The sequence below is a fragment of the Aptenodytes forsteri genome, unplaced genomic scaffold, assembly GCF_000699145.1.
Source record: "Aptenodytes forsteri isolate BGI_AS27 unplaced genomic scaffold, ASM69914v1 Scaffold23, whole genome shotgun sequence".
NCBI classification, from domain to species: Eukaryota; Metazoa; Chordata; class Aves; order Sphenisciformes; family Spheniscidae; genus Aptenodytes; species Aptenodytes forsteri.
The window spans coordinates 1,706,369-1,730,655 of record NW_008796043.1 but is presented as its reverse complement, the minus strand read 5'-3'; the positions used below and the strand labels follow the sequence as shown (position 1 = coordinate 1,730,655).

Below are 24,287 nucleotides of genomic sequence, written 5' to 3'. Positions count from 1 at the left end.
ATTTAAACACAGAAATCTGTTTATTTACCCAAACAAAACAGAGGAAATGATTCCAGCCCTCAGGTTTTGAATTCTCATTTAAATATGTGAACATCAGTCCACAACTTAGAGATGTTTGTGTATCTATGTACCTCCAAAATACTCATATTTCATAGGCTTTTTCACATTAATATTCACCAACAGTATCACAAAAGTTCTTTTTCTTTTACATAACTGTAAGCAACAGTAATTCTAGAAACACTAGAGAGAAAAAAAAGAAAAGCAATGTCCACAGTTACAAGAAAAAGTGCACATTACTCGGTCACAATCACAGTCATTACTTGGAAAACTATATGTAACAAGTAGATATAAAATATCACTGATGCCTTAAACTCATTGTCAAAAACGGAATTACATAAAATTTTGTACATGAAATAAGGCAAATTTAGGAATGCACAAGAAACTTGTTATTCAACAAAAGCTAAACAACAGAACAGATAGTACAGTAAGCATAAACTAAAGTACTTTTTTCTATATACTTAAAAATAAGCCTGCCGTAGTGCACAAAGAAAACACCATTAATGTGTAATCAATATTATAAAATAAGAAATAGAGGGATTGGGAAGAGTGGGGGAGGGGAGAGAAGAGTTTTGTTATAGTTGCAGCTGCATCCATTTACAGTTTTGTACAGGTTTTAGCTAGGCCTGGGAATTATACAAATCATACCAGAAGTGTCAATGACCTTCCTCCATAAGAATTTCGTTTAAATTAAGGAAAATAAAATAAATACACACAAGAGTGCAAATTTTCAGATTGTCACTTGCAACCTCTTAACATTCACCATCTACATCCAATCACAACTAGAGGGACTTGTACAGGACAGCAGCAGTGATCATGGAGTTAGATGAGCTCACCGTAAGAAATCAATTTATCTTCTTTTTTTCTCAATGATATGCCTTTTTTAAAAAACCCTCAACTCTTTATTAATTGCTAATAAAGCTGCAATATATTACAGAATGGAATCAAGAGTGGTATGAATGCAGGAAATGCATGCTTCCTTTGGAAGGTATTCCATAGATGACAATTTACAGTACACGGGGGAAGAATTATCCAGCATCAAGAGTTACTCGTTGTAGAAAGAATATGAAGTTGGGGAGAAGGGCACAGTCAGGGGTTCAAGAGAGGAAGGGGGGACTTACAATAGCTCCTCAAAACATTTTCAGGACCAGTGAAAAAGTTTACCAAAGTAAAAATGAAAAATCTTGAATGAAAACAAAAATCTTTTGTTTTGTTTTTTATAAAAATTACATTTTTTTAAAATACAAGATCCTTTTAATTGCAATTGTGCCCTGTAGCAACAGGACATTTGGCAACGCTTTGCCATATACTGCAGCTTTAAGTCCAATGAGTCAGTATCACATTCCACTAATATTGCACTTGGATCTTGAACCATTTTTTTTTTAAACCATCACAGCATCTTCTGTTTCCTCCACTTGTTAGAACGAGTTAATTTCTAGCCACTTTTTCGATATTTATGCTGACACACTAAAACAAAAGCAATAGGCTGGACACAGTAAAGTACCTCGGAAATACCAGAGGTCGAAGTTCACTTGAAGCACCTTAACACATCACTTTATGGATCAAGAACAGTGTGGCATTATGGTAATTAACTCTCCTAAAAGACTGTGCAGTAACTGAAGTGTGTGCTCTGGGAAATCAAAATGTCATTAGTGGAAACTCTGAGATAAGACCAGGCCGGTGTGAAGGTCACGTGACTCAGTTCTGCTGCAAAATAAGGTTTTCCAGTTCATCTGCAGAACGCAATAAAAACGCGGCTGATTCTCGATACCCTGCCACAAGCTGCCTCACTGCATTTATTTCAGTTGGACTCAGCTGGGGTCTAGAGCTTGAACTACTGGAGGATCCAGAGCTGGTTGCTAACTGCCTCTTCATACTGAGATCCGTCGGACCTGCAGGTAACAAAGGAAAAGAAAAGAAGCTTCAGGTCCGCTGCCAGAGACGTTTCACAGGTTTGTAGCTACAAATGCAGAGTAGCAAAATCTGCTCTCAGCTGAGGGCCAGTGAGAAGTAGCAGAAACAAGCAGTAACTGTTCAGTTACCAGTTGCCTTGACAGGAACCACAGCGATTTATATTTATATAAGACAGACGCCCTTTAAGTTCTACTTACGTAACACGAGGGGCAAGTCCACTGCCAGCAGAAAATTAGCCTCTGGGGGGTATCCCAAGAGTGTAAGCCACTTACACCCCAACACTGCCCTGGGATCCGATGCTGGTGAGCAGGCAGAAGATTAATCTCCTGGGCCTTCCCCAGCTCCAGCTGCCATCGTAGCCTTTGTGGCAATGTGCACACTTGCAGTTTTTATCACAGAATATCAATCTTATGTTCTCTAGATATCTATTTTCACATTTTATGCTTCAATCAGCATGCGGACAGATTGTGAATCCCTTACAGACGTAGATAAATGGTCATTCACTTGACTAGCCCCATGTGATCACTTATATAAATAGCTGGTCATGAATGAGATTAGGCTGGTGACAATCTGGCTGCTACAGTGAGGAGTACACTATCATCTGTGGGGGCTGCGTACAGCTGGCAATATATTGCAAGGATCTTGTAAGGCCTGAACACCGACAAGAGAATCTGCAGCACTCACCATGTTGCATTGGCAGCTTATACCAACATGCTTAGCACTTTTCATCAAAGAATATTCTCAAGACCACGTATGCTGCGTGCAGAAGACAGCACTCCTGAGGGCAGTCTGCAGGTTACCGCGATCGGCAAAACCATCTGCCATCATGAAGTTCGGCTTTATGTGGAATTTCCCTGGTTGTTTGACCATAGTTATTAATCAGCTAAGATGTATGGTGCTCTGATGAGACATTTGTGTTTTCCACTTAACACAACACATTTTTTCTTCCTGGAATGTAAATTTGGACAGGTAGAATTGGACCGAGGGCTTTTTTAAACATAGAAGGATACAGATGGCAAGTATACCTATCAAGCAGTTTATTATGTGCAAATCTGGAAAAATACTGCTCATTCATTTTGACAGCGTAGCAAATCTATACTTCTGGCAGGCAGAAGATCAGACTAGCCTGACCTTAATCTTAATACTCTCCTGGAAATTGGGATCAAGTTATCCAAAGTAATGTATCTTGCTTTCCTATGAGAAAAATGTCACTGTTCAATTTCATCTGGACAATGTATGTCAATGCTAAGGCTTTCTCAGCATTGGCTCACTGGATGGACCTTGCTTCCTAAAAAGACTGGAATAATTTTAAAATTTAGCATATTCAACTGTAGAATACAGAACACACCAATTCATACTCTAGAGGTTCTCCTAAATAATCCCACCAGAATCACAAGATTCAAAAACACACTCGCTATCTTAAGCGCTAACGGAAAGAGATGTACTGATTTCCAGAAGCTGAAGATCCGGTCATAAACCTTACTTACTTTTCTTTCTTTTACGTTTATGCAGAGATACGGCTGAGACCACAAAGAATGTGGAGATTGCCATGTCCCCACACCCACTGAAGTTAATGAAAATCTCCCCTTGAGTGAATGAAAGCAGAGCTGGGACTATGAAAAGAAACTACTCAAACAGAAAGGGTCCTATTAGATCTTATTTCCTACTATGCAACTAGCATGAACAGCACTTAGCCTTACAACTGTATTATCCAGTTTTACACCGGCATAAATGAACTGACTTTTAAATGACTTCCAGTGTACAAAGGATAAATAAAAGGACAATTAGCTCAGTGAATTTGTTTCAGTGTGACCGCACGCTGCAGGGAAACGATCACAGTGTGAGGTAGCTCAGAGGATATTTCTAAGTAAAATCTTAACCCAGCACAGAGAAGAAGGGTATACAAATCATATAAAGCCAGCTGGACTGAATGGTTGTAAGAAGCCATTAAAGACTTCTATATTTATTGAGGCGGTAGGGAAAAAGCTACCACTGACATATTGAGGGCATTGTGCTCCATATGAACCTACTGTAACTTTTATGTGCATTCCTTGACTCTTATTCATGTCACAGCCAAAACCACACACACAATATATGGCAGAACAGAGCTTCTGCGGCAGAGCACGTCTTTTTCTGAAATGAAACTGAAGGGCTTTTCTCATCGGTAATCCAGATTTTTAGGTGATTGAATAGGATATTAAGTTTATTTCACTCATAAGTAGAAAATACATAGAAATGTGCTTGCTTACATCTCTGAGGTTTTCCTTACAAAAACTGATGACACAAAGTAAAAGCACCGCTCGAAAGGAAAACTAGGAGAAGACCAGATGTCCAGCATGTGTAAATCAGTGTAACTCCTTACAAGTCTGTAGGGTCACAGTGATTTACACAAATTGAAGATCTGGCCCTGTATTCCTAGATGTCCCGATTAACTATCATGAGGAAAGTTTTTTAACTCTTCAGAATATATATCTTTGAATCCTTGAAGGCACTGGAAATCCCGTTTTGTACAAGTGCAAATCTGCAGTCTGCATACACAAGGAATCATCAGGACCCAGAACTCCTCTTGATCTGGGAGACTTCTGTTGTATTCAGAGTTCTTGTATACAAAAGAAATAAGAATTTTAACTTACCCCAGCTACTTCAAACTACTTGATTTTTTTTTTAATTTCTATATACTAGGAAAATAGGATTTTACTTCACTCCCCAACTCCTGCCATGTACTTAACAAGTCACAGTGCTGTCCTCCTTCCCCTCAAAGCAAAGCCCCCTGAGCAAAAAAGCAAAGAAATCCACACACAGAGAAAAGCGTTCATGGCTATGGTTTCAGGACAGTGAGTACACCCGTGCCTTTTCAGGAAGGGAAGCTGCATGTGCTGGGAGAGAGCTCAACAGAAAGAGAACAAGCCATGCTTGATGTGGGGATAAGGATTTTAGTTCTTCTTTTAATAATGTTATGTGACCCCTACACCTCACCTCCAAAGCTTGCCTGTGACTGCCCAAGCTTTATATCTGGGAGAATACCTCACTCAGAGACTAGCCCCAGGATGTGTTACACTGGTCTCAGCTTTTAATAGCTATGATAGGCACTCACTGACAGTATTACTGATTCTGTTGTCCAGCCTGCTATATGCTAAAAATGCTGTAACTTATCTGTAGCTTCATCAGTCATACCTGGTTGTTCAGAAAATAAGGAATAAATGCATCTTATTCTCACAGTGTAGATTTTTCCTGTGTAATTTTATGCAAATCAGCTATTGAAACATGGGAACCTAAATCTTACTCATAAATATCCACCACATTTCTTTAACCAGACAAATAAATCACAGATATTCTGAAGGCTTAAAATAGCTGGTTAAGGTAGACACTTCATGTACCTCTATCTCCAGAAGCCATCACTACAGATGACTAAATCTGGAGAAAGCTGAACAGTTTCACCACCATTTCTTTTAATAACTACCCTTACTTTAAATAGAACTATTTCCTTAGTGTACTTAACATTATTTATTAAGCTGCCAGTCTTCACAGGAACAAGGAAGTGTATCCTTATACAGAGGGAAATCTGAATATTTTTGTAATGAATTTTGCAGTGTCAGGTTCCTCCAAGGCGATACTGCACATTTTAGCATACCGCTTCCTTGGAAGTATGTATGTTCTTGGAGTTCTTGGAGTACTTCAGGACAATTAAAAATCTTGACTGCAAACATTATCAGGTTCCACAATGTCTGTGTGTGCAAGCAAAGATTAAGCATATGTTGCAGAGATGAAGACAGGATACTTATTTTTATTTATTTATTTCTCTTAGTACATACTATTGTAACTCAAAATTGTCACCTCCCATGTTTTTATAACAGCACATTCTCTTAAACAGTGGGTCAAACAAATTGCTGAGACAGATCCTTTCTTTTATATTCTTTCAGAAGACTGAAGTATTGTTCCTCTGCCTCTTGCCGAGGCCACCTGATTGACACTTTAACACGGGAATATTTTTGATTTACTACCTCAGTCCAGTCACATAGACCTAATTTCCCCTGTGAGGTGAAATTGTTCTTGTTGGAACCACATCAAGCTGAATATGAGAACTCTTCATGTGCTAGACAATCATTTATCAAATTAGCTGCTAGGAATACCTTCCATTAAAAACACTGTGGGACAAATGGCTTCTCTGTAAATTGCAAGACTTAAATGGACCTAGTTATTGCCTCATGCACTACTCATTAGCAACATGATTTATATCAAATTCCAAAATATGGGTCAGATGTAGATGTGCTGTTACTGATTGCTTAGACACTATCAACTGTCTCAGCAAAAATCCCTAAAGAATTGTATGCTGTCACTGGGTAGCTACCAATCTTATAATTAACAACTACTGAAAGAATAATAAATGTGTCAATGACTCTCAAAATGGTTATCACTATTACAGATAATAATTTAGAGTAACAAAAATAATTTTAAAAAGCTGTATGTGCTTAAGCATCTATGCTTCTACATTTTCATTAATAGTTAAGCAACCTTCTTCACCAGTGAAGATGTAAAAAGCAGTGGCACTTAGTTATAGAAAAATACATTTGCCCATGCTTTGAAATCTCTGTTGTGTATCTGTTCTATTGCACCTATTCTCCTCTCCTCTTTTTTTCCCCATGAATGGCTTTAGAAGTAAGTATGTACTAGATTCTCATATACTCCAATAAAACTAAACAGAAACAACTATCAAAGTATGCTACTTTTTCCAAATCAGATGTATTTATTATTGCAAGAATGTTTTATTGTGATATTATGCATCTGTCAGTGTTTCTTTTCCTCCCGCCTTCAAACAGAGAGCGGATGTGCCTAAAACTATTGTTTCAAGTGCCAGGAGATCTCAGATCAAGAAAACAGGGGCTAATGAATTGGACCTTTTAAGCTTCTTTCTCCCTTCTACAGCCTTCCCTCTGGAAAACATACATTCAGCTAGTTCAGATAGCAGAAAAAACTGCTGTGTTGCCTGAGGAAAGAGATGTGAAAACACAGAAATGCCTATAGCCACTGAACATCATGCATTTTCAACAATCGGCAAAGACACTGGTTTGTGATGAAATGATTATGTGAGGTCCTCCAGTAATGCTTCCTATCTACCGTAGGAGATTAATTATGTGGCATACACCTGTCTTGCCTTAATGGCTGTCTCCTGAGCTTTGTGCAAAGGTAGAACAGTAGGATATTGCCCAATACATCCAAGACATTCCATCTTCATTCCTATGGTGGGAGCAGACTAATACTTGCATATGCCATGTATGCGATAATTTGAAGAGGAGGAGGAAGGGGGAAGAGGAATCTGGGGATGATCCTAATACAGAATTCAGCCAGCATTTCCCAGCGAGAAATTCCCACCTTTGCCACAACATAGGTCAAACCATTTAACTTCTCCCAACCCCACATTTTGCCTTTTTTAAATGGGACTAAACACACTCTCCTAGGTTCCTAACTCTATCACTCTTGTTCTGTGTCTCTTCATGCCCCAGGCTCCAGCTGTGTTAGAGACAAGCTGTTTTGTCTTTCCTCTCTCTCTCCACTTTGATGTCATCAGGGTAGCACTGAGAACACAGAAGACTGTGCAAGAGCAGAAGTATAAAGAAGAGCTGGAGATAGCAACCACAGCAAAAATCCCATTCAACCCCTACCTCATGGCCAGCCATGCTGCAGGTAACCCAGTCAGCACTTTAAGAATTAGCTACATACTGGATATTCTCAGCTGGACTTTTTTTTTTCCTAGTTTATTGCCAAAAAGCCTCTACTGATCATGCAAATACCAAGATTTTACAGAAGGTTACAACTTCACCAAATTTGAGGGTGCGGAAATGAGGCACCCTCCCTACTTTCACATGCAAAAGTGGACAAGAGTGCTCGGTGCTCCTTTCCCTGCCCCAGAGCAGCACGGCCATCCTGATCACTGGGGCTCAGCAGCATCAGCTCCCGGAGCTTCCCCCAGCTACCCCGTCATCTTCAGCAGGGCTGCACCGCCTGAAGGACCAGGAGGCAGAAGGACTGATTTGCAGGTGGGTAAGAGGCCTGGCTAAAGTGGGGAATGGCTGGGAGAGTGCAGCCCTTCTGGTCCTCTAGAAGGGAGCAGCAGGGAGAGGTGAGCGGTGTGGTGGAAGTCTGGCAGCTACCGGCCGGACCATGGGGCCATTGGTCATGGTCTGCAGGCCTGCCTGTGGGAGAGGAGGCTGGAAGAGAAGCCTGCCAGGGCTCAGGGTTTGCTTGTGGTGTGAACATACTCGGATTCAGCAGGAGGACTTACCTGAGCTGGAAGGGGACTGGACGTTTGTGGTGCCTGGGATGCAGTGCTGAGTTGCGGCTGTGGTGGAGGTAGGCTGCAGATCTGTGTAGAGAAACGGAGACACAACAGCTGCTTTGTCTTACCATGACACGAGGGCATGTCCTGCATGGCCAGTCTGCCATCGAGTCTGAAACACCCTCTCTTTTTACACACACAAAGGGAAAAGACTGACATTTCTGCCTAGAAACCAGGCAACGATGCAGAAGAAACAGCCCCAAATCACCTCCAGAAAACCCAGCAATGGCAGCAGAAACACTCTCCACACCTCTTAGGAAAAATGGACTTCAGGAAACGAAGTGGTTGTAGAGAGCAAGGCTCCGACAAGCCCGCCCTGGCTTCAGAGAGGGCTGACAGCTGACAATCATCCGGAGAGGGCGGATGGCGACCCACTGGACAAAAACACGTGAGGAGACGAGGCGATCCCGCTCTGTCAGGAGAGGCTCAGGCAGCATGCAGGGACTTCAACAGCTTCTGGCGGCAGCAAGAGATTTTGCTCCCAACAGAGCAGCCTGTCTCCTGTCCTCACCCTCCTGCCCCCAAGCTGGGCGTCCCTCCAAGGTCGATCCAGGTGTGATGGAGCGGGGCCAGCTGAAGTCTTTGCGGCTCGCTAGGAGCTGGCAAGAAAATTTTGTTTACACCCACTGGGCTACCACATACCCACCTTGGAGGTTCTCCATTTAGTTTGGTAGCAGGAACTGCGTTAGCCTTAAAAAAGAGAGCTGTGGAAATCCACTCTTCTCAAAGAGCAGCTCTCCTTTAACATCTACAAGAATCAAGGACAACATGCCCAAAGGCTTCTCCCCAGCCCACGTACAGGCTGACAGAGGCTCTGTCAACCCACAGACTGCTTGGTGATGGGGTGAAGCTTTCCAGCTGAGCTGGCTTGGCCTAAAGGGTTTAAAAGCAGGGGAAAAAGAGACCTTGGTGCTGTAAGCCCAAGCCTTTTCCTGCTGTGCTTTTTTCCTGCCCACAATAAAGGAGGGGTCACTGTACAAGCTGTTGTGTTCTGCTTGCTCATATTGAGCAGTTGCATGAAGGCTTGCCCCATACAGTTGTGTAAGGAGCTAATTATGGTTCTGTAATTAGCCATGTGGAAGGACAGGCTGAGGATGGAAGCACTGCAACAGCAGGCACAGAGAGGTCCTTGAGCCAGAGCCACCAAACAGTTGGGCGAGCAGATAGCTAAGTCTGTAAGATGGGATCAGAGTAGGGCTGAACTTTACAGGGGAGAAAATAATCAAATTAAATGAGTCACAGCATACAAAATACACACATCAGTTGGACTACTAGATAGGAAAGCTAATTGGACAGTCATGATATTACTGTGGGGAAAAGTCCAGAAATAGGTATTCAAGCAGTGAGTTTTAGCTAGCTTTTGCAACTTCTCCTTTTTTCTGTTTTAGCAGATACACAAAACCAGACTGTATTTGTTTATACACACATCCTGACTGAGGTGTATATTTATTTTTACACTAGGAGAACATTTGTAAATGTGACAAGAACATATGATGGGTTACTAAATCGAAAAGGAAATGCATTCTTAAATTACTTCTTAGGTCCTGAAAACAATTTGCAAGCAAATATCCTATTCTCCAGAGAGGGAACTCATTAACCATTGTAACAGCCTTGCATATGTTTGGAACAAGAGTCCTTGAAACAGAATAATGATTGCAAACAACTGTCCTGTGAGGTCTGTCAGGAGGGCAATGGTTTCCCCTCTCAACTGCAACTCCATCCACTCCTCGTAGTCTACAAATGAAAAAGCAAATATCCATGGACATATCAGAGAGGATTGACAGAGCCCAAAGAACTGGCCTCCAAGTCCTCCCATTTCTCCTGCAGGGAAACCAGCTAATGGAGCCAGAGCACTTTACTTTCAATAGCCAAGAGATAATTAGGTTGGCTACTGATTGCTTTTGTGTCAATGAAACTAAGAAATTGATGGAGTTGCCTTTCCACAACTTGCCTAATGATCTTCCCGAAGTGGCAGGTGGGTCACAAATCAGCAGCCAGCCAGACTGTTAGCATCAACAACTGGTTCCCAAGTGCTGGCACACAGACTTTCGGTTCACGGAGCTTACGTGCTTTGGATCCTGTAGGATCCCTGTGCAGAAGACGGACACCTTTGCACAACGCTCCAGCTCTGCACAACCATCTGGGAGAGGTGCAGTGGTTTACCAGTCTTCCAAAGTAAGAGGACATACAGACAAAATTTTCCAGTGCAAGTAGGGAAAGGCAAGGAAGAAGAATGTTTGAGCATATGTCAGTATGCAAACCGTAAGCATCCACTGGTCCCTTCACCCCAGCGATGCTACACAGGGAAATGCAGTGCACTGCACAGTTCCCTAGCTGCGTTAGCTGTGCAGCATCTGCCAGTTCCTGGATAATCACTGTTTGTCTTGCAAAACCCATCTTGAGCTTTAATTGTGAAAAAACACTGGAGTCCTCTACGTTAAAGGTACAAAGAAAATGTTGCTTCTAATTAGAAAGCAACACTAATTTTTGATGTTGAATTTGTACCTCATTTTTTAAAATTGCATGTTGAAGTGACATAGAATACTTTTACCTAAATCCCACAATTCACTGAAAAATGGGAGTTATGAAAATATATCGTATTACAAGATGTTTGAAGGGAAGAACAAGTACACAAAACAGTTGTGATTCCTCACAGTTTAAGATTATGTAAAACAGGACAGTTCTGATAGCTTCTTCTGACAAATAACACATGGGGAGTTTAATCCTACTCTTAGTTGGGTGAAAGAGCAAATGTCAACTGTTTTCAGTGGGAACTGGCTCGGATCTTCTCTGACCACAAAGTAAAAGACAATTTTAAAGTTCTTGTGCATTTTCCCAAGAAACCAGATTTCCACGGCCTGTCTTACTCTTATGAAAATATTTGATCAGAGATCATATTCAGTACTTCAGATGTGTTTTTCATGCATATGGAAACAATTGTCATCATCATTCACTCTCCTTAACTCAAAGACTTTTGACAACTAAAATATTATCTTTTTAAAGCAAAAATGCAAATCATTCACAGACCTTTGAGGATTTTGGGGGTGGGGGGTGAGGAAGCAGACATGAATGAAGGTCACCAGGACACCACATACCAATAACTGCTTGCAGGCTGCAGCCCTGATAGCATTTTGAAAATTGCTTAGCATGTTGAATATAAAGGCTGTAGCTGAACAATTACCACCCTGCCTAAGTCAGCCCATGTACCTGAAGCAGCACTCTCCTCAGCCAGAGAGGGATCAGCCAGGACAAAAACCCAGGGATTTCTCCATCCTCTGAAACATTTTTTAAATACCATTCTTGGAGGCAGGAGACCCTCAGTCTTCCAGAGTAATCACTTTTCTCTGACAGACAGACAACACCCTTGTTATCAGCATGGGCAAACCATTTCCTTTGCTCTGAATTTGCAGTAAGTCAATATGGGGGACTATTTAAAACAAATAATACAATTAACTTACATTTGTTTGTTACAGATGCTTGCTAATGTAAGAAGAAAGGAATGTTGTCTAAACAAATGACACCACTGTCTTTTTCAGAGGGGCATACAACCTTATGGTGACACGTAATGACCTGCATCATTTTTAGTTTAGAATATAGATTGATGTGCTGATTTCTCATTTAACACTTGTTATGCCAGATCCTTATCTGCAGTAAATTAAAGTAGCTAGAGAGACCATTTGAGAAATCTAGGTCAATTCATTTCTGTTATAATATATGGAGTTCAGTGTTTTCAAACTCCAGCCCCAAAGATACTAATGGCCTCATTTTGTGATCAGTATAGGAGAGGACAACAATGACAGGGTAGGTCCTCATAAAGTCATGCAAATCAACTGAAGATCTAACCCAGCATTTTTTCACTCAGCTTTGTTAGAGACTTCAGGTTCAGTCTCGCCCTATTGTGAATTAGTCCCTTGAAACTGAAAGGAGACTAGCATGCAGTGAGCAAGTATTTTGCTCAGCAGTAGCTGTTTGCGGGATTGTGTACCTGCTCATTATCTGATAATAGCCTATGGATATTGAACCCCTTGGACTAGCTTTCTGTACAGCAGGGGGAAAAGTACACATGAGCACATATACACACAGGCACATTTTGTAAGGAAACTCACCACTGCTAGAAGCATCGTTGAGATTTAGCAGCCCACCTCCGAGCCCTCTGTAACTATGGTAACTGTAGGTCCCATTTCCATTGATGTACAACACCTCCTGTGTGCTGGAAACAGCTGATGTTGAGTAAGTGACCTGGGCTGGCTCCTGTTTGTACTGTTTGTCAGCTGGAGCAGCCTCATCCTGCAAAAACAAGGAAAGGTTTTGAATTATCGTTACATTTTACCTTGCACAAGAGGGTCTTTTCCATTGTTAAATCTCCACATCTATTGCTTTTAGAAAAGTATAATACATGTTATACTAGCACAGATGTGTTTCTGATTGACCAAATATCAGCTGAAAAGAAACAATGGAAATAAGCAAGAATACAGGTTTCCTACAAATCTGAGAATATTTGTTTATTTGTGCTCCACAAGCCAACCATACTGTTTCTCAAGGAGAAGACGCATCCTCTCACCCTGAAGAGCTCACAGTCGCCTGTAAAACCCAACTCCGTCCAGAAACAGTGTGGGAAAGGACAGAAAAAAGACATTACTTTCTGAGTACAGGAATGACTCTTCCAAGCCAGAGAATCATATCTTTCTTGATAAGACAAACCAATACAGAATGCACCAACTACTTCTTTTGATGTATCAGCCTCAGAAATGACAGAAGGAATAGAGGAACGGAATAAAACAACATTTCCTATGTTTGCAGAGGGCTGAGTAAGTGTCCATCCACACAAGGGCTAAGTAGTAAGGATGCCTCTACAAACGTGACTTGAAAGCACTTGTAATCTGTGTATGAGCAGTGACTGTACACCATGAGTTCCCCTCAATGCTCCCTGTTTGCCTCTTAGATGCTTGCATAATATTGAACAAGATTTAGCACAATGGCCCTCCAACTTTCCCCTAAAGGAGATCATGTTTCAGGTGAAAGTGTATTTTTCCCCATCTGCACTTACCATGGCTACTGCTTAGATCACCTCACCTCCACTCATGATCACAGAATGCCCCTGTGGCAACTTTAGTAACGACAGAGGTGAAAAAAAGAAAAGCATTAAAAGAAGATTTAATGCTTTTTAGTAGTTAGAAACAAGGAAAACTATCAGTGTGTGACTGCTCAGCCCACCACAGGGACCTGAGTGCCAGAATTTCTGATCTAGTCTGCAAATGTATTTGAACTTCTTTTTGTTTTTTTAACTTGTAGACTTTTTTTACGGGCCTGATTTTACACTCTTATCTGATTAAATCATATTTCAGTGATTTCAAATAAAATGGAAGATCAGTATTTAAAAAATAGAGGTGAGAATGTTTGCAGACCTTTTCAGAGTAGTTAACTGAAAAATGATGTTAGAATTATCTCCCCTTTGTGTAAGATTTTGTCCATTTGATGCCTCTCTCCTGCACAACCCTTTTATAGTTGCTAAACATACCGAACTTATTCAGAATGCTATAAAATATCTCAAACCTTTTTTACAGTGTTTACTTAAAAATAAGAATGTATATACCAGCACAGAGGGATCAAATAGTTCAAACAGTGTCCAGTCTCTGTGTTGAAGCAAAAAGGGTTCTAAAGCAGCCTTCCTGTCTGCCTTAGGAACAATCGTCGGTTCCACCTCCCAAATAAGACACTACCAACTTTTCTGAGATGAAGATATCCCTGTCTTGTAGATACTTATTGGTGAAAGAGACTTGGGCACAACTGAGATGATTCAGGAGAAGGTATATATATTATTAACAGAAATTTTAATATTTAATACAGAACACTGAACCATCAGATAATTAATTCCATAAACAATCAGAATGGGGCCTCTTGGGCACTAATATGAGCTGACGCAAAGCTTTGCATTTTTAAGAGAGTTGGCCAAACCAGTCTCCTATGCATTTTCTTAAGTAATAATAGGCTTAAACAAAGGGCCAAAATTGCAATGTATTTTTGCCAGGAATTCAACTTTAATATAATTTACTTTTTACCTCCAAAGGTCATTGCTGTCTCTTATAAGAGCAAATGTATTATTTTCTCTGAGAAAATATTTATAAGCTATACAGTAAAGTTCTATTTTGGCAACAAAGCTTAATTTATCATCCAAATCTTTAACGCTCTCAAGGCTGAGATGTTCTGTATCCTTATGTTTAAAACTAGATGATACTTCCTGCCATAGACTCACTCAGAGTCTCATTTTATTCTCACAAAGACCAGTAAGGGATCTTCTGCAAATTTATCAAGGACTGGACTGTGTTCAAGGGATGCAGTGCAAAGGGGACTAACTCCTATAGCTGAGCAGAGTATCTCAGGGCTTGTCTCCTTGTCCTGACTGGAACCCACAAATTTGCTGTCCCTGAATTTACACGTCCTCCAGAGCCCCGCTAGTCAGTGCACTGAAAACCTAACAGTGAGTTTCTTGCAGAGCTGATGCACTGAGCTTCTAGCAGAGCACAGCAAGCACAGCCTGGCCGGAGGGCACAGCAAGGGCGCTTGGTGCACCTTGGTGCATACCAGCCCACGTGTTAGAGCACATGGCCAAGAAGTGGGAGACCCGAGTTGTGGCTCCTTGTTGCAATACACGGTGAAGAGGTGGAAAATTTGGGATGCAAGGTCTTTTCTAGCTGTGGTGAGGAGGGGACCTGAACTCAGAGCTGCCATCTCCTAGCAACCAGGCTCAAAGCAAAACTGCAGTGGGTGTCGTAGCTGAAGCTGTGCCACTGTGTGGAAAGAAATGCACAATTCATAGGGCTACAGAGATAGCAAAAAAAAAGGGAGCATGACTCAGTTCCCTTTCAGAGAAGTGCTGCCCTGGGAGGCTTCCAGCCCCGCTCCCTTCCAGCTACGCCCTAACACAAAACTCACAAGCTGCTCTGAGGTCGGGAACCCAAGGCTGGGGCTGTGCTGCTGAAGGGGGATCTTTGTATCGAACTAATCACAGCCCTGTGCAACACCGTGGCGTGCCATAGGCTGGGGCTTGAGGTGGAGCCCAGGCGTCCTGGTGGGGAAGGCACTCCTCGGAGGGGTGAAGGGGGTTGAGGAGGATGCTGAGCCCAGGACTCCTGGTTCTGTGTACGAGCTCTAATCTCTCAGCCACTATACAAAAGGTGGCTTCCTCTAAATATTACATATATATTTAGAGAGCAGACCAATCACCTGTACCTAAATGATACATTGCCATACATTTCAGACCTGAAATCTAGGCCTCATCTAAGTGCTTAGATCAGTGCTTCAGGATGACTAAATGCAGAAGCAGGGCACGATTTTTGGCGAGTGTTTTCTGAGCAGGCTCAGGTGTCAGCTCTACTGGTAGGATTACCAACCATTATCCTGGTCCCAGGGGGTTAGGTGTTACCTCTCATACATTCCCCTGAGATTTAAGCATTTTTCAGAAATGGTTCATACTTCAAAAGGCAGAACTGTCTCCTTTTTCCTTGCAGCCACACCAAGGATAAAGAAGCCAGGCTTTCTTTTTCTTGGGAAGAGAGAACATGAATATCATATTCACTTTTGCATACCTGAGATTTCTTCTGCACAGATTTATTCTCTTCTTTCTTTTTATCTTAACTGCCTTTGCTTTTAAATTAATGTAGAAATTAAACACGGATAGTGCTGTTTGAGAACTGGGATTTTTTTAATATTCTGCGTTAGTCGTTCAGCACTTCTTGTTTCCCCCTATATTATGTTTACATTGGAAAGGCTTAGTAATTTATTGAAGATGTTATTTAAAAATATTTTAATTTCATAATAATCAGTAACAGTTAACTAACCATTTATTAATTTGTTTGGCCTAACTACCTGGAACATATGCTGTTGTAATTCATAATAAATTTATAAAACCTGTGAAGTATTATCTAACCATTTTTAAACTATTTATAATTTACCTTTAATAAGAAGTATGAACAAGATGCAGATAAAACATTTGTCCATCTAGAATAGGACTTATACCATCTCCATTTTGTATATAGCAATGGAAATAAGTCATCCTTCTAACAATATTTCTCTTCCGAATTTATTTTGGAGGAGAAGTAATTTAAGTCTTGAGCATATCATCTGGAAAATGATGGCAATCACAGAAATGCAAAAATACCTTTTAGGTACAAAAGCATGCTAAAATACAAAGTTATCTGTTCACTTGAAAAAGTGGAAGCATGAAGTACATACTGTGATCCTCAACTTGGTATATATCAGAGATATCTATGTCTCAGTTTTATGTCCAGGTCTGTCCTAGAACACAGTTTTTTCCTTAAAAGAGCAGAAGCAATTTATTTTATTTTATTTTTAATCATGGAAGCAATTAAGTAACCCTCTAAGGACAGTACATACTAAGAAAAGATTTCATTAACTATTGCATAACCTGTATATTGAAGAAACCCTGCTCCGCTCTGACTGGTATTCTGAGCAGCTAATGAATAGTTTAAAAGAAAATACCATCCACAGCAACACAGATGCTAGTGCAGATTGTCATGACTGTGGTACAAAGAGGGAGGCTCACCAGCAGCGTCCCAGCCTCCTGCTCCCCCTGCCAGTGGAGGCACAGCATACACATTTCTTTTGAAAAAGTCTGTCCTTCTTGGAAGCAACTCTAACAATGCCATTGCTCCTTTCTGCTCCCCATCTCCTTCACCACCACCAAAATAATACAAAAAAGTAATAGCTTGTTAAAATAAAAAGCCCTGGCAAATCTGTGCTACATTGAGTTTTGATCCCATACATACACAAGTGTCAGAAATTCTGTGTATTCCCATTAAGAGAGAGAAGAGCTATTGCCTTGGCTCCACTGTTAGCAATAGCTATTGCTAACAGGTAAATGTAAATCCCAAAAGGGAGTGTGTATGCAGACCAACTCACATGGACAATGCTAGTTGACCATAAAGCTAAAAAAACTTCTGCAACAAGAATATAAATGGTAATGTTCCAAAAATGGCAAAGATGGCGACATGCACTTAACTACTGCTTTCATGAAATGCAGTGTCTACCAGACTGACAACAACTCTGAGAATGCCAGCTTTTAACTGCCCCTATGTCAAGGTGATTTCTTCCCACTCAATTAGAAAAGACACAAAAAGGCAAACACATTTTTGCCTCATCTTTCATGATACTTTCTTTTTTAATATGTTAAACTGAAAAAATGTGTATTGCTTGTTCTTCTTGTCAGTAAACACTTCTCTTAGAATACCACTTTGAGGTTAGGAAAACTCAAATGCAGATTAGTCTTCAAACAGATAGGCAAGCCAGGAACCCAATATTTGCATATGGTCTTCCATTTTTTCAGCAAAGGAAAAAAAAATTCATTCACATGAAAAAACAAAACATGCTTTCATGTGCTTTAATTTTTTTTTAGCCTCAATAGCTTGTAGTATGGCTTTAGAAGAAAGGAGATAATGTTTCATATATTTTTCCCATTTGGAACCCACCAATTTGTTTCTATGATTTTTGAATCAAGAGTAAAATAAATAGAAACACATGATAAAACCATGCAGCAATTTTCAAAGCATACCAAATTAATCCTCACAATACTCCTGTTAGATAGGACTTTTATCACTGCTTTTCAGATGGTGAGATTCTGTCAACAAAGGCAACCTTAAGCTAGCACTACCTAATATGTAAAGCTCTTGAGTTCTGCAACCATAATAACATAACAGGCTTTTCTTTGTGTAACTTAATTTTTAAAATAATAGGAAGAAACTCAGAAGTTCTATCATGGGGCACCCTGCTGAATCTGCAGGGGACTGTGGGGCTGGGAGCTCTCTGCCCATCTCAGCTCTTGCGCAGAGAAGAAGCTGCCGGGGTAAACAGCTGTCATGGTCTGCATGGAGCAAGGTTTTTAAAGGAGGATGAGCCACAGGATTCTTGGCTCCCATTGCAGGGCCCAGAAGGTGGCCCCTTCTTAGACGCCTGGAGATCACCGCTGTTTCCCTGCCCGTGACCTGATCATGTATACCTTGTGCTCTGTCTCTTCAAACTTATTTCATACTGTCTCTTCAAAATCCCTGACTCCCCATCCCATCCTCCTTGCTTCTCCAGTTTCATCTTCTACCCTCCATCTCAGTTTCAGTCTTCTCGCCTAGCAAACCCTTGAAAATGGCTTAAGTTTTCTCTGAAAGAGTTCAACAGATGGAAGACATACAGAACAGTAAATGTAATCCCTGGGGGCTGAAGTCATGAAATTATTGCCAAACTGCATACCTAGTATTATAATGGAAAGTGTCAGGTAATCTTAATAAGTGATGATACTACTAACTGCTTGGATGACACACGTTGTTCTGACAGAACACTGGATCTTTTATTAGCTTTAATTACATTAAATTAATTCTCTAGTGTTTGACCCAGCTTTTAATTTTATGACCAATATCCTGGAAGCCTAGACAGCTAAACATTATTTTGGCACGTCACAGTAGGCTATATTTTCCTTTAACACTGCAATAAGGCTGTTGACTCAGTGTGCTTAGCAATGGTGGAAATGGTATTTCTGCAAATGATGGATGTGAGTTTTCACTTTAGTTTTGGTTTCCATTGCACATTCTTTCTCCCCTCTCCAGTTGCTAAGGTTTGTGTTGGGATTACTACTCACTAAATAAAACCTGTCCAAGACTAGGGAGGCCTGAACAAAATGAAATAGATCTACATAATTCACTGAGTTTGAAATCCAAATGAAGCTTCACAGCAGTCCTTTGCATTGGCTGACCTTCATATTTAAAGTACTGCATATTTATAGTCCTTTAAAAGGACGACATCATTTAATATTGTAGGAGGTGCTCTTACAGCTGTGATCTAAGCATGGAGGCAAGGTAAGGTTTGTAGAAGAAGGTAGTACCTTTTCCTAGACCAGGAGGAGAACTTCTGTGCCCAAAAGCTGATCTAATAAAAGATACTACCTTCCCCAGAAAGCCTTATTTCTCTTACAACACAATGAGCAAAAGCCAGATTTTCAGTTGAAGTCAGCAGAGTTTCAGTACTCACAATGAGAAAAGCCAAGCATTTGCTACAGGTTCCCTGATGAATTTGTGCACAGAAAAGTTAATTTGTGTGACCTGTTTGCCATGCTGGATCGTGCTTTCATACCTCAAAACTATTTTGAATAAAGTTCTACAAAATTTCCAGTCCCTGTATTATATTAAGGGATTATTAATCCAAAATTAACATCTACCTGAGATTTCAAATCATCACACCAGACCCATAGCTGAAACCTGAAAATTGAATTGCTAGAATCTTTATAGTCTGCCTAGGAAAATATTTAAAACATACCACAGATATATTTTATCTGAGGGGCAAAGTTATTCTCTGATAACTTTCCAAGACAGATAATATATCTATACTTGGGTATTTCTCCACCTCTCAGGCTAGTCACAGAATTCTTTAAAATGATGCATCCATTGACAGTCCCATAACCTGTTGTCCTGTCCTGTTGTCTATCATCAGGACAGATAGATTTAAAAAATAATTGCACCTCTGGACAGATTCCTTCCCCTTTAAGTTTAGTTGTCCTTCATAAACAGCATTCCAGGTCTTCGTCAGAGGATAAGGCACTAGAATTATGGATGAGGTCTACGCACAACCAGCAGAAAGACCCCTGAGGTTTTCCCCAGAAGTACTAAGAGTAAATTTGAGCAAACTGGCTAAAATAAAACACGAAGTCAAGTTCAAATAATATCACAGAACTCATGCTAGATATTCTTTAGATTGGGAAGGGTTTTGATAATTCAGGGTGGACTTAGCAGTGAAATCAAGAGGGCCATAATTGCTGTTCTTGGGCATGCACACTATTTCTCCTCTGGTAAGGAACAGCTGGGGGGACTGCACAGCTTTCTATTTCCCACCCTCTGTTATCAGATCTAGACCATGTTTTTCTCTACCACTCTCTCTGCATTATTTTCTTCGCTTTTACTTACTTAAATCAAGTATGTAAAAAAATGAGAAAGCCTGTTCTTGTGTGACATACTGCTCAATTTGTAGCTCAGTTGGAGCTGGGTATTCCAGCTAAGCTGAACATTCATGCTTTAGCTGTGAGTCTATCATCTCATCATTTCATGGAGAGACATCAGTCTCAGCTTAGAGTTTTCTGGCTCCTGCGCAGAGAAGCAGCTGCCACGGTAAGCGGCCATCATCATCTGCACAGAGCAGGGCGTTTAAAGGAAGATGAGCCATGGGATTCTTGGTTCCCATTGCAGGGTCTGGAAGGTGTCCCCTTTTTAAACACCCAGAGATTGCTGCCTCTCCCTTGTCTGTGACCCGTAGTGCATACCCTGTATCCCACCCTCCTTGCTTCTCTTTATCATCTCATCATTACATGGACAGCACATCAGTCTCAGCATAGAATTTTCTGGCATAGACATAACATTATATGAAAAAGTGCCCCTAGCATGCAGATGCAACTGTATTGAACATGTTACTGCCAGAAGTCTAGGTATTAATGATGATTTTGCTATGAAGTCCAGTACAGTATCAAAATGCTTTTCCTATTTTAGATAAAAAATGATAAATATAATTTTTTAGATGGTGAGGAAATATTGATATAGTCTAATTGAGCTAAATCAGGTGTAATACAGAGTCCAGTTAGGCATCGAAACTCCCTGTAATGCCAATGGTGATGTGGGAACTTGAAGAGCACCTATCAAAACATTAAGTTAGCAGCCAAAAGTTCAAGGACCTCCAAACTGTCCTCCTGACACAGGGTGTAGAGCCAAGAAAAGAAAGCACCATGCTTCAGTTTCAGATTAGAAGGGCAGTAGGTTCCTTTTGCTTTCAGGTTATTAACACTGAAATGAACTGCCAGCATCAGTGCTGTCACCAGGCATCAAAAATGACACGAGCCAGTGTTCAACAAGAAATGAAAGCATGAGACTGACACAGAAAAAGAAGATCAAAATAAAAAGGTGCTATTGTGTAGAAGAGAGAAAAATGAACCTCAGTTTTCTGCATTTCTCATAGAATGACACATTATTTATATACTGGAATGGGTATGTTAACCTTAAATAAAAGGTTGGTGTTTTCACATTGCAGTATTTGAGTCTTGTTTTTTCACCGCTGCCACTTCACCTGCAGAATAGAAAACTTTTTTGGAAGAGGTACTCAGATGGTTGTTGCAAGGAGCTGTCGGAGAATCACTTTTGTTGGAGCAATAGCAAAGCAGAGGGATCATTTTTCATAGCCTGTCAGCTTTAGCCAGTTCATTATCCACTGTGATAGCAGAAGAGCAACATGAGCTTTCAGAGGTCACCAGTGCTGCTGGTTGAGCACAGATGAGCTATTCCTACAGTGTAGATAACTGTGATGAAAAGTCACTGGGGAAAGAGAAACTGGATTCTTCTGAAGGACCATGTCTCTCTCTGTCCAAATGTAAAAGGATAGCATTTATCTTCTTCTGTGGTGCTTGAGATAAACTTACTGTTCTTTAGTGAAGTTCTAGATAGATAGCTGATTTTTGAATGTACTTTCCCTGGTGTGCTTTTTTCCATCAGGGACAAAGGAATGTTAAAAAGTGTAACTCAATGTAGCAATCACATTTGAGGTGCACTAACGACAGAAAGTGTCCTGCAAGTTAACTTTCTCTATAGCTCCTGCTGTTCTTGTCTTAGGTTGCAGTTATCACCCTTCATAAACTATTTCGTAAGTTATATTGGACATGGTCATGCTCTTTATTTTTCTAGAGAATTTTAATGTATGAAAAAATTTAGTTAGCTAATGGTTTCACCACTATTAATTGAAAGTTGTCTCAACATACAAGACAGGTGCATAGTGCAAGACTGCATAGTGCACTGCAGTGTATGCACAGCAATGACTTCCTCAGTGCAATTTTAAATAATGCATCCAACGATGGCCAGCACTGGATTACAAAGAGCTACAGGCATGTAAGAGGCAGAACCGGAGCTGGTTTGAGTACATAAACTGTGCCAATGCCTTTGAGTTTTGGCAAAACTCCTATGGGCTCACGATGTATTTCACAAAATACATGTGACATTTCCCATGGAGAAAGTGGTCCAAATTCAGACAAAGGGACAAAGGTGCCATGCAAAGAGCAGAAGAATCTTCAGGGCCACCATCTTCTGCTTTGCAGAGGAACACCAGAGGAGAGGGGGCAGGTGGAACTTTTGCTCCTCCCTGTTGTACCAGCAGAGAGATTTGTTAGGGCCCAGGCCTCATATAGAATGTCTTCCTCTCAGGATAGGCAGAAAACAAAGGCAGATTTTAACTCTGACCTAAAGAACAGCACAGCATGGCCCTTGCCTTGGGCCTTATCATGAGTTATGGATTTAGGCCTTGCTTCAGTAGTCAACCTTGAGAATCCCCACCTCCTCTATTTGCACCTCCCCATGCACTCTCAAGTCAACATTTTCCTTCAAAGGAAAGCCAGTTTTGGGAGACTGCATCAACGACTCCTTCAGCCTGCCACAGAGGATGGGACCAGAGAGAATATGAAAGGGTCCTTTCCTTCCCTGTGACACCTCCATAGATCTCTCAGCTTAAGATAGCTCAAGGCACAGGACCATGGGAGCAGGCTTGCTAAGCCTGCTCCTAAGAGAGCTCATTTGGTACATGCCTGATCGCGAAAGTGAAGCACTGCAATATGAACTCCAGGACCTAGGATGCCCCTGCTGAAATTAGATTAGCTGAAAATCTGAAGAAAATAAAGGTAAAACTTCAGTGGAAATGATGTACAGGTTATCTTATGTTTATTCTCATGTTGCTGCCTATCCCCTCTAGTCCTTTCAAAGCCAATTTCTTTGCAGTGGCCAGCATCTTGCAGAAGAACATGGCTACTGATCATTTTTGCTTGATCATTTTGTATGTTTAGGGCCCAGGCCTCATATAGAATGTCTTCCTCTCAGGATAGGCAGAAAACAAAGGCAGATTTTAACTCTGACCTAAAGAACAGCACAGCATGGCCCTTGCCTTGGGCCTTATCATGAGTTATGGATTTAGGCCTTGCTTCAGTAGTCAACCTTGAGAATCCCCACCTCCTCTATTTGCACCTCCCCATGCACTCTCAAGTCAACATTTTCCTTCAAAGGAAAGCCAGTTTTGGGAGACTGCATCAACGACTCCTTCAGCCTGCCACAGAGGATGGGACCAGAGAGAATATGAAAGGGTCCTTTCCTTCCCTGTGACACCTCCATAGATCTCTCAGCTTAAGATAGCTCAAGGCACAGGACCATGGGAGCAGGCTTGCTAAGCCTGCTCCTAAGAGAGCTCATTTGGTACATGCCTGATCGCGAAAGTGAAGCACTGCAATATGAACTCCAGGACCTAGGATGCCCCTGCTGAAATTAGATTAGCTGAAAATCTGAAGAAAATAAAGGTAAAACTTCAGTGGAAATGATGTACAGGTTATCTTATGTTTATTCTCATGTTGCTGCATATCCCCTCTAGTCCTTTCAAAGCCAATTTCTTTGCAGTGGCCAGCATCTTGCAGAAGAACATGGCTACTGATCATTTTTGCTGCTTCCTCATTGACAGGCAGTACAAATGGAGGAGTCTGAATATCTGACCTTTCTTCCAAACAGAAACAACATAAACAGCAAGAAAACAATGTCATCTTTTCCCATCCCAAGAGCAGTTTTGCCTGCAGGTAATGGTGCTGAATGAACCAATGTATTGCTGAAACTGATGCATGATGACAAAGGCGTAGCAGTACTTACTGCTGAACCGAAGGATGCAAAGCGAGAGGAATTCCTCCTTTGCGGTATATTCCTCCCATTCAGAACAAGCCTTGCTATGCCTCAGGCAGCTCCACTTTTATGACCACAATCAAGCATTTTTGCCCGCATTTTTCATACTTATGTGTACTGTCCTCAAGAAATTATCGCAGTGAGGCACTCCTATAGGGAGAGACGTTTCTGTTCCCCCTTGCCAACATGCCATTTTTTAGTGACAACGATGGGCTAGATCAGCATTACTCCATTCAGTGCAGGAG

General features: G+C 41.0%; 1 protein-coding gene across 3 annotated transcripts in view; it reads right to left on the bottom strand.

Moving 5' to 3' along the window:
- Positions 1–1,755: 1,755 nt before the first annotated feature.
- The window catches only part of NOL4 (nucleolar protein 4), a 207,446-nt gene continuing 184,914 nt past the window's right edge, over positions 1,756–24,287 (bottom strand). For all 3 annotated transcript variants that reach the window (XM_009285619.1, XM_009285620.1, XM_009285621.1), the window contains 2 exons: positions 12,412–12,592; positions 1,756–1,949 (listed from right to left, as the gene is read on the bottom strand). In XM_009285619.1, coding sequence (XP_009283894.1) covers positions 1,756–1,949; positions 12,412–12,592 — 375 coding nt within the window. The remainder of the gene's footprint in view (positions 1,950–12,411; positions 12,593–24,287) is intronic.